This window comes from Rattus norvegicus, chromosome 9 (assembly GCF_021556685.1).
Source record: "Rattus norvegicus strain SHRSP/BbbUtx chromosome 9, alternate assembly SHRSP_T2T, whole genome shotgun sequence".
Lineage (NCBI taxonomy): Eukaryota > Metazoa > Chordata > Mammalia > Rodentia > Muridae > Rattus > Rattus norvegicus.
In genome coordinates, this window is record NC_141542.1 from 109,395,136 (window position 1) to 109,412,311 (window position 17,176).

The 17,176-nt window shown below is 45.5% G+C and overlaps 1 protein-coding gene across 2 annotated transcripts in view; it reads right to left on the minus strand.

The window, feature by feature from the left end:
• Positions 1-17,176, minus strand: part of Thap4 (THAP domain containing 4) — a 39,509-nt gene that overhangs the window by 16,860 nt on the left and 5,473 nt on the right. Inside the window, exon 1 of one of the 2 annotated variants that reach the window (XM_087566962.1) lies at positions 5,510-5,576. Coding sequence (XP_087423088.1) covers positions 5,510-5,513 — 4 coding nt within the window. The 5' untranslated portion in view covers positions 5,514-5,576. 2 annotated transcript variants of the gene reach the window in all.

The window sequence follows — 17,176 nt, forward strand, 5'->3', positions numbered from 1 at the left end:
GGAAGGGAGTAGCTGGAAAACACTCCAGTGGGGTTTGTGATCTCAAACTGTAGAGAACTCAGTCATTTTGAGCAAGACAGGACAGTCTGCTGCCTCACTCAATGTCATGAACTCCAACAACACCTAAGTCCTCTGGTGTGGGACAATGCTGGTGCCTTACTCTGAAGGGGCCCCTGGCAGCACTCAACCCACAGGGCACTGTGTATGGAGAAGTGTATGCGCCTCAGAGTGTCTCTGTAGGTAGCCATGATAGACAGGTGACCTGTACATTGTCTGTGGAGGAAATACCAGTTCTCCCTTACAAGCTCCTCCCACATAACTACTAAAGCATATGAAAAGCTAGTTCTGTCAGCATGTGTGTCCTGTTGGTTTGTGTGCCGATAAGCTTGCATGTGTCCCTCATGCACGGTAGCGTGAGTATGCATGTCTTGTGAGGTCCTGTGCCCGACAGCACTCCCTTCTCCATTCTCTTCCTCTTTTACTCTGTTGCCCCTGCAGGCAGGATACAGATGATCTACTCCTGCCCCCTAGGGTGCGAGGCTTGCAACAACAGGCAGAGCAGTCACCTGACAGCACACTCAGGACAGGGCAAGGCTGTGTAGGTGAGCCATGGAAACACCTTGGCTTCCCAGGCAGGCAGCAAGTACCCTCTCAGAGGCAGAACTAGAATCGAGCCCTGCACTAATGTTCATGACCCACACCTGGCTCTAGTCATGAACTCCATATTAGGGAAGTCTCAATGAGCACTACAGTTCTAGACCAGGTGGCCCTTGCCAGAATCCCCGTGTCCTCCGAAGTCCCGCACCTATACCTGGCATTACCCTTATTTTAGACCCATTAGGGGTCACTCAGCCCCTCCCTCCTGGAGTCCTTCTGTATGAGTTATTACTGAGTGACATGCTCCTCCAGCAGAAACAAGCCAGGCCATGATAAAAATCCTGTCTTCACACTGCTTCCCAACCAGTGGGACCAAATGGGGACAGTCCTCAAACACCAGATGAGAGACACAGACCAGAAAGGGGAGGAGAGCAGAGAGAGACGGAAAACACAAGGCAGAGAGAGACTAACTGGTCCTGCTCTTTTTTCCACCAACCTGCCTGAGGCTTGATCTGCGATGCATCGTTTCTGCCTCTCCCAGGATTTAAATAATGGGAAAGGTGAGGGAGCTCCCTACCAAGCATGATGACCTGAGTTGGATCTCTAGAACCCCCAGAGTGGAAGGAGAGAGCTAACTCCTGCAAATGGACTCAGGTCCTCTGGAAGAGCAGTAAGCACTTCTAACCACAAAGCCATCTCCTCAGTCCTTAGTTCTGTTTTTTTTGAGTCAGGTCTTACTATGTAACTTCGGCCGACCACGAGAACCTTCTGCTCACCTTCCAGAGTCCCGGGGGTAAGCTACCAAGTCCAGCTACTATATACTCTTAAAATTTCAAGCAGGGCTGTTGCCTGTGCAAGACCAGTCTCCATAACACAAAAGACCAAAAGGTGAGGTGTGAGTGAGTCTAACTCAGGGAAGAAGAAAGATGAAGCAAACCCCAGCAGTGTAAACAAGAAGTACTCTCTGTAGTACCAGGCATTTGAACTCTCTGTCCCCAGCTGGGGCAGCCGCTGTCTGGGGAGGTTGAGGAGGCATAGCGTTGCTGGAAGAAGGGTGTAGCTGGGCACAGTTGAAGAGTTAGCACTCAAGGCAGTTCAGCCCACTCTGGTCTGTGCTTATGGTTAAGGATGAGAGGGTGAGAGCTCCCAGCTTCCGGTCACATGCCTGCCACTTCCTGCCATCATAGAGCCTTATCCTCTGGAGCCATAAGCTCAAATAAACTCTTTCTTCTGTAAGTTGCTGTAGTCATGGTGTTCTCTCACAGCAATGGAAAAAAAAGACCAGCCAGCAGCGGGAAGAACGTAAAAGTGAAGACATGGGCCTTCATGAGAGGACATGCTGGAGTTCCTCAGCACAGATTACCCAGCACACTCAAGACCCAGGATTTGCAAAACACTGCAAAACAAAACAAACCACCCAAGTCCAAACTATGGGCCACAATAATGTACATAAACTAAAAAATTAATTTTTTTTAAAGATTTATTTATTTTTTGTATACAATTACACACACAGATCCCATTACAGATGGTTGTGAGCCATCATGTGGTTGCTGGGACTTGAACTCAGGACCTCTGGAAGAGCAGTCAGAGCTCTTAACCACTGAGCCATCTCTCCAGCCCGAAAAAATTAATTTTTTTAAGGTGAGCACAGAGCAGGACCCAGCAATAGCTTTACCCCCAGGGACAGGCCCAAAAGAAATTAAGTACCCACCCAAGTCAGACCTAACTATCTGCAGCAGCAGACTGTTCACCACAGCCACAAGCAGAACTCACATCTGATGCCTGCTGAGTGAGCTGACACAGCATGCTCAGAGGAGGAACACTACTCAATCATAAAGGCAAACCATTTCCAACTGTACCACAGAGGTAAGCCTGGGCGAGAGAAGTCAGACCAAGAGCAGGGATTACCTGATCCCACTCTTATGAAATGGTCAGGGTTTCCATTACACAGAGGGAAACAGGCAAGCCCACAAAGAAAGATACCACAAGGTATCTTGTAACTCACCTCAGCTTCCAGCACCCTATGTTTGCTGCAGACCTGAGGTGGCCAACTCTGTAGCACTAGAGATGTGGCTGCCCTAGACACACCACAGGCTTCCCAAAACTCAGTCTAGAAAAACAACTTCTAGTATCCCAGGATGAAAAAACTACTGGTCACTTAGAGAGATGACAGTATTTTGGATAGTGAAATCAAATAATATATTTGCTAACTTTAGTTATGCTAGTTTCCTTTGACCTTCTTAAAGCAGTTATTAAAACGTTTAAGGTATGCTGGAGAGATGGATGGCTCAGTGGAGACCAGAAGGACCTCAGAGCCCAGGGCTCCAGCTGTCATGCTGGGACTCAGATCCACTGTTGCAGTGTTGCTAACTTTAGTGTCTCAGAGAACGAAGACACTGATTTGGGGATAAAGCAGCCAACATAAGGGGTTTGTTCAATTATAAACAACTGGTGGTACGAATCACGCATTCTTGCCTTGGTTGTCTGATTTACTAGTTCCTTAGGCCTGGTATTGTTGGGGCCTGTGTCCCTCCCTCCACTATTCTTTCCTCTGAGGCTGAAAAGGCCCCGGGCATTCTGGACTAATCTATGCAGCCCTCAGCTACTTCACAGAACAGCTTTCCTGCTGTTTAGAGTCACCCTGGGGAACTGGTTCCAGAAAACAACTAGTGCTGTAGGAATTACCCCACTGAGGAAGTGCTATGTTACACAGTTCAACAAAGAGCCCGGGGAACCAAACAATGGATCCTGACATGAAATACCTGTGAGAGTGAAGTGGGCACGGCATGACACATACTAACCAGGGCCGGAAATGTGCTTCTGCAAAGCTTGGTCAGGTTCAATCAAGACCTCAGACCAGGCGGTTTTTGTGTAGAAGCAGGGTCAGTTCCTTGAGTGTCTGCTTACCTCTCCCAACGCTAGGTGGAGGGGCCGGGAGAGACGGCTCACCGTTAAGACCCTATTCTCACCATTCTCCCAGAGGACACAGGTTTCATTCAGTGCCTTAAGACTGTCTGTAGGGGGTTGGGGATTTAGCTCAGTGGTAGAGCGCTTGCCTAGGAAGTGCAAGGCCCTGGGTTCGGTCCCCAGCTCCGAAAAAAAAAGAACCAAAAAAAAAAAAAAAAAAAGACTGTCTGTAATTCCAGTGCCAGGGCATGGTGCTCTTTCCTGGGCTCTGCAGGCACTGCATGCATGTGCTATACAGACATACGTGGAGACAAAAGACCCATAACACATAAAACTATAATATGTGTTATACAGACATACGTGGAGACAAAAGACCCATAACACATAAAACTAGGTGGAGACACTCACTGAAAGCACTTTGATTAGATAGGGGGAAAAGGTTATCACATAGGAGGAACCTGCAGAGGGAGGCTGTGGAGAAACTGGAAATGTGAACCCTGCTATTAAGGAACATGTATCAGTAGAGAAAAGGGACACAGATGTTGAGGGGTCTGAGGGGCTGCATGGCTAAGAGTAGGTAGTAGCGGAGAGTAGGAGCGGTAGTAGGAGTAGCGGTAGTAGGAGTAGCCACCTACCAGCTGCACACTGCTTAGCATGCTGGCCTGTGGGTCTAAGGTAGGGCCTAGCTATGCCTGCTGTCCCAGGGGCATTATGTCTTTTTATCCTTTCAGTGACACTGGAGTTTGTCCTTCTGTGCTAAGGGGGATCAAGCACAGCCAGGATCAAGTAGGTGTCCTGTCTGTTAGGAGCTTTGGGGGCCTGGACAGGGCAATGATTAGAGAAGGAGAGGACGAAACTGCAAGTTGCAAATCTAGGGCTAGCAGAACAGAATTATCAGAACCAGAAGAAGGAAAGGCTGGGATAGATAGTGCACAATAAACAAAGTGGAGGTGTCCCAAGATAGGACGGGGAAGACACAAAAGGAAAGGGAGGGGATGGGCAGGAAGACAGAGTAAAGATGTGTGGGCCACAAGGACAGAAATGGGTAGTAGTATTGGGCTGGCTACAATCACCAGGGGTGGCCTGCTTGGCAGGTGGGCACCATGGCTGGGTTGAGCATCTACCTGAAAACAAGGCAGGAAAGACTCCTGACTGCTACAGCTTGCTGCCTTGCCCACGTTCTGGCTATTCAGCAGTGCTGACACGGGAAAAGGCACTCAGGCTATGGAGGCACTTTATAACCAGGAGTTCAACTGGTCCTTCTGGCAGAAGAACTGCAAACCCAGGCTCCACCAATCCTGGGACATACAAGGTTGAGTTGCCCTGTGACACTTGGCAAGTAAAGGAAACACAGGACAAGACTCTCTGATGGTGCGCAGGAAGGACATGATTGGAAACGAGCGTAGTCTACACGTCAGGATGCTCTGTGCCAAGGTCCACAGCACAGTGCAGTGTGAAAAGACTCTGGAAAGCAGTACCCATCCAAGCACTGGGCTCCATACCCCCACTCCCACAGCCCGCTGTCCTTAAAGGATGCCAGTTTGGACACATGGCAGCAGGTGGGTGCCAAACAACCAGTGTGTCCACCCGGTAGTAAACTTGGAGCACCACGGATGGACTGGCTCCTTCTCTCTGCCCTTCCACTGCCCCAGCCCCCTGTCTGCGACTGCTGCCATTGCCATCACTGATGTGTGGGGCAGCAGAAGCCATTCTATAACCCAAACATCCAGCTATGGACCCTCCATGTGTTGAAATCCATCAGACTAGAGTATCAAGAACTGTGTTTCACTGTATATACATTTAACTTCATTAGGAGAATACAAAAGTAAAAGACCTCACCAGCCTATTTGTAGATTTCAATCTCTTAAAAAAAAACAAAAAACCTAGATAGGTTTTTCTATAAATTTTCTTTTGATTTAATTTTTCTTTTTATAAAAATCTTAAACTGCAAAAATAAAAGCTTAAATCTTGTTATAAGTGACCTAAACATTGAAAACAAGCTTACCCATCCCTAAGTTTTCTGAACTCCGATACACTCCGTCAAGGTTCCTCAAGGTTATTTTCTGCCAATTGCCGGGGAAATGTGTGCACCTGGCTGTTAAGGCATTGCAGGAAATGAATGCCAATCCAAAGAGAGCATTCTGGGAATTGTAGTCCATTATTAAAAGGCTCCGTCTTAGAAGAATGTGGAGATCACAGAGCTTCAGAGCTAAAGGAGCTCTGGAGACTGAGCGGCATCTTACATGTCAGCACTAGGCCAGGGAGTTAGCTGTCCCATCCAGATAAGGAACAGGAATTCTACCCTCTGTTGTTTCCACAGAGTGGAGCCGAGGGAATCAACTCACTAAATCAAATGCACAGCAGGGCAGGCACAGAACAGAAGCTGTTTCTTCAGGAACATTTGCCAGGAGCTTAGGCTCCTAATACACTCTGTTGTCTTCACGGATGCCTTTCTGCTTAGCTTAGCTTAGCTCTAAACATGGGAGTTTTCAGAGGGCAAATGGGTCGTGGGGCCTGGTGAGAGGACATGGGTAGATATGCTTTCTGGGTCCTGGGGAGAAAACTGTTCATGATTCTTACCCTCATACCATTGCTCTGTTGACAATAACAGAGTTTCCTGCTGTGTCAAGCAGAAAAAACGAGGCTAATCATACAGCACTACACAGTCAAAAAGCTACCACCAAAGCACCCAGCAGAAGCTGGCTCTTCAGGACACTGAGGAGGTGCAGGGTAGCACGAGGTGCGGGGTCTGGGTCCTACGAGCATCAACATGACAGCAAGGTCCAACTGACCATTCACAACAGAGAGGAGCACACAGGGACAGAGGAAAACCAGAGATGATGAATGGAAAAGAGAACTCCTACAGATTTCAACACAACATATAAAACAGCCTCTAATGTTATTCTCTGCAAAGATGATGTTTATCTAGTTAGTCCACCGAGACTATTAGAATGATAGACTCTAATAAATGGTTGCTTTTTTGTTTTGGTCAACTTGACACAAGCTAAACTTATCTGGGAAGAAAAACCTCAGTCTTGTAAAAAGAGAAAAGGCCACTGTCCCAATGCCTGTAAGTAAGTCTGCAGGGTATTTTCTTGATTAGAGCTGCCCAGTCTTTGAGGTGACCAAGGCATTTTTTTTTTCCTTTTTCTTTTTTCTTTTCGGAGCTGGGGACCGAACCCAGGGCCTTGCACTTCCTAGGCAAGCGCTCTACCACTGAGCTAAATCCCCAACCCCAGGCCACGGCATTTTAAAAATTAACTGGCATGAGTGTGTGTCTTTCATTCTCGGATCTGTAGAGCTCCTGGGTGGTTGGCCAGAAGTGTGCGACCAGGAAGCTTGTGACCCACCAGGAGCACCGCTACAAGGTGGCTCTGGGGGCTATGCAGACGGACTTTCTGGGGACTTGGCTGGGGAAGGACACTTATTTTATGCTTCCAGTCCCTCCATTTCACTGAAGGGGGTTTACTAAAAACATAAGACACATTTGTGAAGGTCCTGGCTGAGAAACACAGGTCACTCTGAGGCTGACATCAACCTCTACGTACAGGTGGCTTCCCTCTCTACACCTGCTATCAAGCCACAAGGCCCCACAGCTGGAAGAGTGCCAGGGGCATTGCCGTGCTAGAGGTTTTGAGGAAACCAAGACAAAGGCAGGCACATACAGAGAACCTCCAACCACTGCAGAAATTAAGAACAGTCCAGCTCTTAGCCCGGTAGGATGTGAACTCACGCCATCTCCTTAGTCTCTGCCATCTGAGACAGTGCACCTACCTCTCAGAGTTAAGCAGATACTCCAGGAGGACACTACTTTGGTCATATTCCTGCACCAGCCCAGATGACAAGGTCAAAAATCAAGAGTCACCCATGCTGCCATTCAAAGACATGAATTAAAAAGAGTTCCTTTTGCCCCATACCACAAGAGAGGGGGTGTGTAGTGATAACTCTGGAATTTTGGTTTCTTTTTAAGATATAGAAATATCCTAAGAATGTGTTTTTGTTTGAATCCCAGATGTGGGGCTGCTTCAAAGCCGCTGACTATGATTTGCCTCCTGCTCTAGCGGAGGTGTGGTTTTGCCAGCTGAAGACAGTTTCTGTGATTGTGTGTTTGGAATTCTGGGAACTTTTCAGAGGGTATATAAGTGCTAGAGCCCCAATAAGCCGGGGGTAGGTGGTTAGATATGGTTTGTTAGTAGTCATGCTCAAAGAAGAAACAAGAAAGAGATCAAGGATTCCCCCCTCCCCCTCTCTCTTTTTCTCCTATCTAGTGATGGGGGTAAACCCAGGCAATAAAGGCTTTCCTTCCTCATCTGAGATCTCCAGGGAGCCAGGTTTTCACTCTCTCCTAGACCTGAGTTCCCTTTCCCTTGCAGCTGATTGGTGGCCAGTTTCAGTTTGTAAGCTTCCAGCCCTTCAAGATCATTCTTGCTTGACCAAGTAGGTGGGTTTAGCTTTGGAGTTTTATCTCCAAGGACTGGCATGCCATCTCTTCTCGTGGGAGTGTTTAGGAGTCTGTGGTAAGGCTGGGTCTCACCCCACACATGGAAGGAGGGAGGCCCAATACATTAGACTGTGCGTTCAGGGTAAGTGCTGTCTCCCCAGTAGGAGCTATGTTAGGTCTTGTGTCCTCTATCTCCCCCCATCCACTCCCAGAATGTAACTGCAAAAACTAGCTAAGTTTGACTCTCAAAAAAGAAAACAAAACTAAACTGACTTTATCTTCCTCAGTAACAAAATTTGGCCACTGCTGGTCACTTTGTGGCACTGTAACTATGTTCTTCAATTAGATCTCTTTTGCCATAATTTAGGACTTAGATTCTTTATACCCAACCCTCAGCTCTGAGAGGGATGTCATAGCTGTCTCAGAAGATGGTGGTAATTACTGAGACAGGTTTCTCTGTAACAAGCCTGTCTCGGAATCATTTCGTACACCAGGCCTGCCTCTGCCTCCACAGGGCTTAGACTAAAGGTGTGGGCCACCATGCCAGGCTCACCACACCCTTTCACATCAGCCCTGCTCAATCTCTGCTTCTCAAGCACCAGCCACCTTTGCCCTAACGACTCTGCTCCAGGGATCCAGGAGCCTACTCGGTTCTCACCACGAAAAGTCGGGGGGGGGGTGCGTGTGTGTAAAATCTCCTGTCTCTGCTGGCCTGTTTCCCGATTACCTCTCTTCCCTTTTTTTCCTCCCCCTCCCCCTACATTCTCTCTGTGATGGAACTTCATATTCAGGGAACTGGATCAACTCTGGAAGTATTTTCTACTAACACTAGCAGCTCATTTCTTTACATCTATATGACGAGCTTCACTCTGACCTTGCTGTGTCCCTGAGATGTAAACTTCCTACCTTGTCTCTGCTAAGGGTGTGCTCTGACTAAATGCAGTCCTGTTAGGTGTTCTTTGAGTCTCTCTTCCCTGCTCCTCCTGTCACTACCATCACCCCCCCTTTGAAAACAGGGTCTCTTGTAGCCCAGGCTAACCTTGAACTTCTAATCCTCCTGCCTCCACCTCCTAAGTTACATATCATGTGCCACCAGGACCTGACTACTCATTTATTCAGTGCTTTATGAACTAACTCTAGGCAAACTCTTTCCTGAGCCACACCTCCAGCCCTGTTCTGAGTTACTCTTAGCATTCACATTGTTTGCAGGTATTTGCTTTTTTTGGCCCAGCCTTTGCTGAACCTGTCATCTGGCATTGCTATCCTCCCTTATACACACATATTCGATGTGGCTATGAGACAAAGTTCCCACCGACAGGACTGAACTCAAGCTGTCCTGTGAATACAGAATACACAGCTCAGTCCCAACGCCTTTGACCTGTAAGAGCAGACAGGACCCCAAGGCTGGAGAGTTCACTCAACAGCAAAGAGTATTTGCTGCTCTGGGTAGGACCCAGATTTGGCTTCCGGAACCCACACAGTGTTTCACAACCATTAGCCCCAGTTCCAGGATATCCAACCCCTCTTCTGACCTTTGAGGGTGGTGAACATACATACATACATACATACATACATACATAATACATACATGCAGGCAAATCACTCATACATACAAAACAACCATATTCAAAGAATTAGTTAAGCTTGTGAGACTGAAAAGGTTAATTTTACACTATAAAAACAATGCCTCCAGGCAATTTAGGTTAGATATTCTAAAAATTTAGACAGTAACAGTTTATTTTACTACCATATTCTAGCAAGATCAGATCTCATTTGTAAAAAAACAAGTGGTCAGATGTGGCCTATGTCTAGGCATTTACTGCTTCAAAAGAAAAGCTTAAATTCTTTGGGATTTTATAAAGGAAAGTCAACAAGAAGGGACAAGTGTGGGAGAGAGACATAAAAACTTACATGTTCAGAGACACACTTCTGATAAACAGAATAAATTCTGTGGGGTCTACAAGATGGCTCAGTGAGGAAAGCTGCTTGCCATCAAACTGGATGACCCAGGTTCAATCCCTGGGACCCACATGGTAAAAAGAGAGAATGGATTCCTTCAAGTTGTCCTTAGATTGACTGCCACATGTGTGCTGTGGTGCATGTATGTGCATATAGATAAATTCAAAAAGAAGTAATAATACATGTTTTAAAAGAAAAGACTTGTAATGTCTTATACAAATAATTAGCACCTAATTTGTCTCAGGGAAGACAAGTGGTGTTATAAAATTTCCTACTCAACAAGATAGGGAGCTGTCCTCCTCATTCCTATTCAAACATGACCCACATACAGCCCAGGAGACAGAGCCAGGTCACGCATCTTAACTGCTCTAGAACTCACCATTTACTCCTTAGGGAATTATTCTCTCTCTGAGAATTCACCAACTGTGTTTCTATCCTTAGTATGCATTCTTTATTAAAATCTGTAATCAATTCTGGTCTGGCAAAAACTTTTATGCCCTTTCCTTGGGCTCATTATTTCCAGCACAACACCTAGCAGCACCATATATTAAATATTAAAAACAAAACAAGGACTTCAGAGACGGTTCATAGGTAAAAGTGCTTGCTACCAAGGCTGATTTTGGTCCCCAGGACCGAATGACTTCTTCAAGTTGTCCTCTGACTTACTTTCACATGTGTATGACATGTTTCTCTCTCTCTCTCTCTCTCTCTCTCTCTCTCTCTCTCTCTCTCTCTCTCTCTCTCTCTCTCACCCCGGAGGTAGGGTGGGGATATAAAAGCAAATAAATTTTTTGAGGGGAACTTCTGAGATAGGGTTTCCTCAGCTGTCCTGGAACTCCTTCCATAGACCAGGCTGGCCTCGATCTCACAGAGCTGTGCCTGTCTCCGCCTCATGAGTGCAGGGACTAAAGGCGTGTACCACCACTGCCCGGCTATAATAATAACAATGAAGAAAGTGTTTGTAATTCTAAAGTCAGTGAGATCACTCTTCAGAGGCAATGAAGAAAGCACTTTCAGTCAAAAATTGAGGAATTTTATTCCAAATAGAGCTTTAGTTCAGAAACTCAAACCCAAATAAAAAGAAAACATCAGAAGTAGGTGGAAGCAAGATAAGTCTCTTTTCTCTTTCTGCAATGATTAGAATCAGATACAGGGCTATAATTGTCTTAATCTGTTTTCTCTTTTTTGAGACAAGGTCTTGCTATGTATATATAGTTCATATTCCAGAGGGTCAGGCAGAATATGAAGTTCAAGTTGGTCTGAAATGCATCAGAAACAGAGAAAATAAGACATTTCATACTAACACTTGAAACAAAGCTAAAAGGAGGAGGTGGTGGTGCGAGGATTAATCATTTAGGGGACAGAGGAGGCCATCTCTGAGTTGGAGGCCGCTTGGTTTTTGAGATCCAGGACAACTAGGGCTACAGAGAAAACCCTGTCTTGAAAACAAACCAACCAACCAACCAACCAACCAACCCACCCTACTGGGGTATTATATAATACAGTTCCAACTCCAAAGTGAAGGAACCAGTCTTTAAGGAGAGTGTCCTTAGTATTAGAACACTGAAATGTATGGGACGAACATGACAGGATTGTTGGAGAAGCAGATAAACCCCTAGAGAAAAAGACAGCTGTGACCCCTGCCAGAAAAGGGCAGATCCAATGACTTAAAGAATTAATCATTGACGCAGGGCCATAATCAACATCCTAAGACTGCACTATCCAACAACAAACCATATGTTGTTCTCAAGTTCACACAGAGCAGTAACCTTCTGAGCCACAAAACGTCACAACAAACTTAACTGTCACAAGGTCAGGGGTGGGTAGCAAGCTCTTCCTCCCCCAGCACGCCAGCATCTCAGTACGTGTGCATATTCACCTGCTCAGTTCTATGAACTTCCAGGGCCTCACTGCATAGGCATGGATGACCCATCACTGGCTGTCGTTGATCAGCACAAGTCTCCAGCCAGAGGCCTCAGTGCAGGTTTCAGTCCTACCCTTCCAATCGCATGGTTGGCTCCTGTGCTGACCAACCTTCTTTGTCATGGGAGAGGCCACATCAGCACAGACTCAGCTATGGCTCAACAGACTCATTAACTGAAGATGCTGTTCTCATCCCTAACACACACTACAAAGGTTCCAGGAGCTCTGTGTCACCATACTTACTATATCACAATGACACATACGGGAAGGGAGAAGCCAGAAGCTCTCCTCAGGACCAATATAAAGATGCTGCTTTTTAACATCACCCTGAAAGTCCCAGTGAGTACAATAGAAGAAAAGGACATAAAAACACACAGAGTAAAAACAAACAAACAAACAAACAAACAAAACCCCCAAAGTGTAGGGAGGAAAAATAAAAACACAGATTGGGAAGCAAAAACAGTCTCCTTGTCCATCAGTGATATAAACTGAAACTGCAGGAAACTCAGGGAAGTCTATAAAACACTTGTGGAACTAACGTGCAACTATAGCAACAATTTAGGATACAGTGTTAACAGATAAGAGAAAACTCACTTTCCTGTGTGCTATCAACAAGCAACTGGAGTTTTTATAATTAAACCTATAATAAAATTCACACTTGCATCACTATTTAGGTGTAAATCTAATGAAATACATATACATGGAACATATATGTATGAATTTTAACTTTAATTTATTTAGTGTTCACATGTGTGTATGTCTGTGGGCCTCTGTGTGCCAAAGTGTACATTTGGAAGTCTGTTTTCTCCTTTCCACCTTGTGGTTCATGGGGATTAAACTCAGCTCATCACCCTTGGCAACAAGTCTCTTTACCTGCTCAGCCATTTTTTCTTTTTAAATGGTTTTCTTTTTTCTCTCTCTTTTTTTTTTTTTTGGTTCTTTTTTTCGGAGCTGGGGACTGAACCCAGGGCCTTGCGCTTCCTAGGTAAGCGCTCTACCACTGAGCTAAATCCCCAGCCCCTCTTTTTTCTTTTTTTAAGATTTTATTTATTTATTATATATGAGTACACTGTAGCTGTCTTTCAGACACACCAGAAGAGGGCATCAGATCTCATTATAGATAGTTGTGAGCTACCATGTGGTTGCTGGGATTTGAACTCAGGACCCCTGGAAGAGCAGTCAGGTGCTCTTAACCGCTGAGTCATCTCTCCAGCCCACCTGCTCAGCCATCTTAACTTTCATAAAAATATGTGTTTTTGAGGGAAAGTACCAAACTAGGTAAATGATAACAAAAATCTAAGTAAATGAACAGGTTTATGAAGAACCAATATCGTTATACTGGGCATGTCAAAGTCTCATCAAATGTTCTGGAGACAATGACATAATTCTAAAGATTACGTGGAAAGGCAAAAGGATCTACAGTAGTTACCACACTAAAAGCAGAGCAGGCTGGGCTGGAGAAGAGCACTGACTGCTCTTCCAGAGGTCCTGAGTTCAAGTCCCAGCAACCACATGGTGGCTCACAACCATCTGTAATGGGATCCGATGCCCTCTTCCGGTACGTCTGAAGACAGCTACAGTGTACTTATATAAATATAATAAACAAATCTTTAAAATATAAAAAAGAGCAGGCAAAGTAGTCCACTTCCAAGTCTTACTACACTTCCCTAGTAGTTGAAAAATTACCTCAGAATGGACCAGACCCGAATGCAAAAGTACAAAGCCATAAAACTCCCTGAAACAACACAGAAAAAATCTAGGTAACCTTGATTTAGCTAAGAGCTTTTAGAAGTAATCCCAAAAGTATGACCCACATAGGAAGAAACTGATAAGAAAGAATGAGCAGGGCCCTGGCGGCCCACTGAGCTCAGATAAGGAAGGAGAACTCCCTTCCGGGGGACAGGGGAGAATAGAAAATCAAGCAAACAAACATAAAAAACAAAATACACTGAATAAAAACCAAATAACAATTCTGAGAACTTGTCCTTTTTATAGACTGGCCTGAAAATCCAGGCACCCCTCCAGTACCAGCATGGCTGGCCTACTACTATGCTGCAACAATGGCCTACCTCTGACAGACCATTTTATACTTGCAAACTCAGCACTTAACAGATAGTTCAGAGCTGGACCCTGACCTCCAAAGAAAGGGGACAAAACAGTCCTTAGCAAACACCTACCAGAGTAGTGGGACTGGAGACAAAGAGCCCTGCCAGGCTAGAAGGGTAGAATTTCCAGTCACCATCTCATACATACTTCTGAGACAAAATGAAGGTATGGGATATGGAACATTTACCCCATTTTCCTGGCAGGCTCACAACTGTGTAACTCCAGGCGATCCAATAACCTCTTTGGCCCTGGTGGACATTAGACATGCACAGACATACGTGCAGACAAAACTCTACACACGTAAAATAAATTTAAAAATACAATTGAAAACATCCACGGCTGGGAACACTGTTGGGGTAGCACGTGTGTGGCATAGGCAAAGCCACTGGTTTAAACACTAGCACCTCAGTCAACCAACCAACAAGAAACAAACTTTTGCTCCGCCAAAGCCTGCTGTTAAGGGAACAGGCAGATCAGACTGGGAGAAGTTCTATTCATGAAAGACACAACTAAATTACACAAGGAATTTATAAAAGTCAACAAAAAGGGAAAGAACAACTTAATAAAATGGTCTTGGGAGGGGGCTGAAGAGATGGCTCAGTGGTTAAGAGCTAGAGAGCTATCAGTTAGTAAAATGCTTGCCTTGAAAGTTTAAGAACCAGAGTTTGATGGCCAGAACCCACATAAAAACGAAAACCAGTCAAACACACACACACACACACACACACACACACACACACACACACACACACCCCCCACACAGTGCTAAATGAAGGAAGCTGACTAAAAAAATGGTCATTCTGTTTCCTAAGGGGAGATGAACAGGTAGACAATGAGGCCTTTAGGACAATGAAATCAATTCTATTTGACACTCTATGAGGGATACATAACATCACATATTTTAAAACAATCTGGGCTGTAGAGTTGGGTCAGTTGTTGCTCTTGCAGGAGGGTCATGGTTCAATTCCCAGTACCCACATGGGCCCAGATGCTCCACTTTGGGTAAACTGGCCACGAGTAAAATGACTGGCTAATAAAAAGTAATGAATAAACACATGGCCAGCCATCTACAGTCCTCATTTAGAACTAAAAAGTGACCAAAGCAATCCTTCTCCAGGGAAGGAATCCATCTGAGTAGGGACCAGCCAGAGCACGAAACCCAGCAATGGTGTACTGACAGGCCAGGGTCCAAGGTAGAGTCCTCTCAAGAGCTCCTGCTCAGAAGCCCCCGTTTTCCTCCAGACTCACAGGCTGGGCCTGGCCTCGCTGACAGAGAAGGGACACAGGCAGTGACAACTTGACCCCTGTCTGCCATTCCATTCATTCCCAGGCTGAGAGCTCAGCCTCACACTTCCTTAGGGCCTTGCAGGGTCCTTTCCCCCAGGGCCATGTCCCTTTAGGCCACTGTCCACTGGCTCTCCCATCAAGGCTAGCTGGCTTCTTAAAGAAGCCACTATGCTGATCCTACATCACTGCTCACCTTTCTCACACTACCCTCCCCTGGGCTCCACCCCTCCACCCTATCGAAACTACACAGCCCAGAGCCCCTCGCCCTCCTAAACTCTTCTGGAAAAAGCCAGATCCATCCTTCAGCCAGTCCCTCACACTCTTGGATCTCACACCCCAATTTTAGGATGGGTTCTTTTCAAAGACCCATGCCGCCGGAACACATCCTATGCCCAATTCCCCCACAGCGGCCTGTGTCCCAGGTTTTGGCTCCTGTAGGGGAAGAGGGACAGTCTCCTTAGTGCTCAGGCCTAGCTCTAGTCTTCTGCTCTGGATATGCTTTTCCTTCTCGGGTTCCAGCCTAGTACCTCTGACTACTGCAGTCCTTCCTCGTTATCTCCCAGGAGCTCTTGGCATTGTTCCTACGCAGCAGAGGGCAGCCCTCTACCTCACTGAGTAATGTGCATAGACCAGGGCATCCTTTTCCAACACACCAAGACAGAACAAACAACAACATTCCATATTTGAAACCTGAGCTTTTAGGTCCAAGAACACACAAGATAAATGTGACAAGATCTACACCAGATATAAGAGGTGGCGTTCTATATACTCAAAGCCAAAAGAACTCTGATTCTCTGTAAGAAGGGGCAGGTTGTGTATAATCTAAAACAAAACCCCTGTCAACCACAACCTGGCCCTCTGTCAAAACTGCACTAGAACATGAATTTCAAAAAACAAAAAAAAATTACCAAGTACGGAGCATGGTGGCATATGCCTTTAATCCAGTACTCAGGAGGCAGGGCAGGTGATCTCTGCTGGAGGCCAGTGAACCTCTACACAAGTTACAGAGGGAGCAGTGAGACCCTTCTCAAAACCAAACAAAAAGGGCAGGGATATGGCCAGGTGGTTAGGAGCACTTGCTCCTCAGGATAAAGCCCCACCCAAAGCCCTCTTCTGGTCCCTGCTGACACAAACAGACACAAATCCATCAATAAAATAAATAAACTTAGCCAGGTGGTGGGTAGTGCACGCCTTAAAAACCCAAAAGAATTAAAACAACAACAAAACATATAAGCCTCTAGATATTTCCCAAAAGGACAAACTTGGATACATACCCGGCGTAAATAATATTATTTACTTTAAAACCAAATACATAATGGTTACTTGAAGAGGTAAAAGAACAAGCAACACAAACTGACCTAGCTGATACATAGTAACTGATCAGATATACACATTCACGGGAAGATGAGTGCATACATACATAGTTCTATTTTTTTTTTCCTCTCCGAGACAGGGTCTCATGTAGCCCAGTATGGTCTTGAAATCTTGAATTTCTTGTTTTCAAGTCCTGAAGGCATGTATACTAACACACCCAGAATTAAATGTTTTAAAACAAAGTAACAAACTGGGCGTGGTGGCTCACACTTGCAACACTGATGCTCTAAGGTCAAAGCAGGAGGATTGCCGAGTTTGAGGTCTCCTAGCCAGGTAGGACTAGGGTGTGAGACCATCACAAAATCAGACAGCATATTAACAACAATAAGGGAAAGGCTAAAAAGAAAATTCTCAACTTACTGATAATAAGTAGATTAAAGTCCTTTATAAAACAACTTTTAGGTTCAATTAAAGTTTATTTATAAAATTAAAAGACCTATGAAATTAAGGGGGTGGAAAGTAATATTCAGGTGGGTTTATTAGCCAAAGCCTATCTTTCCAGCATGTGGGAAGGGGAGGCAGGAGGACCAGTAGTTCAAGGCCAGACTTGGCTACACAGTAAGAGGGAGGGAGAAAGGGGGG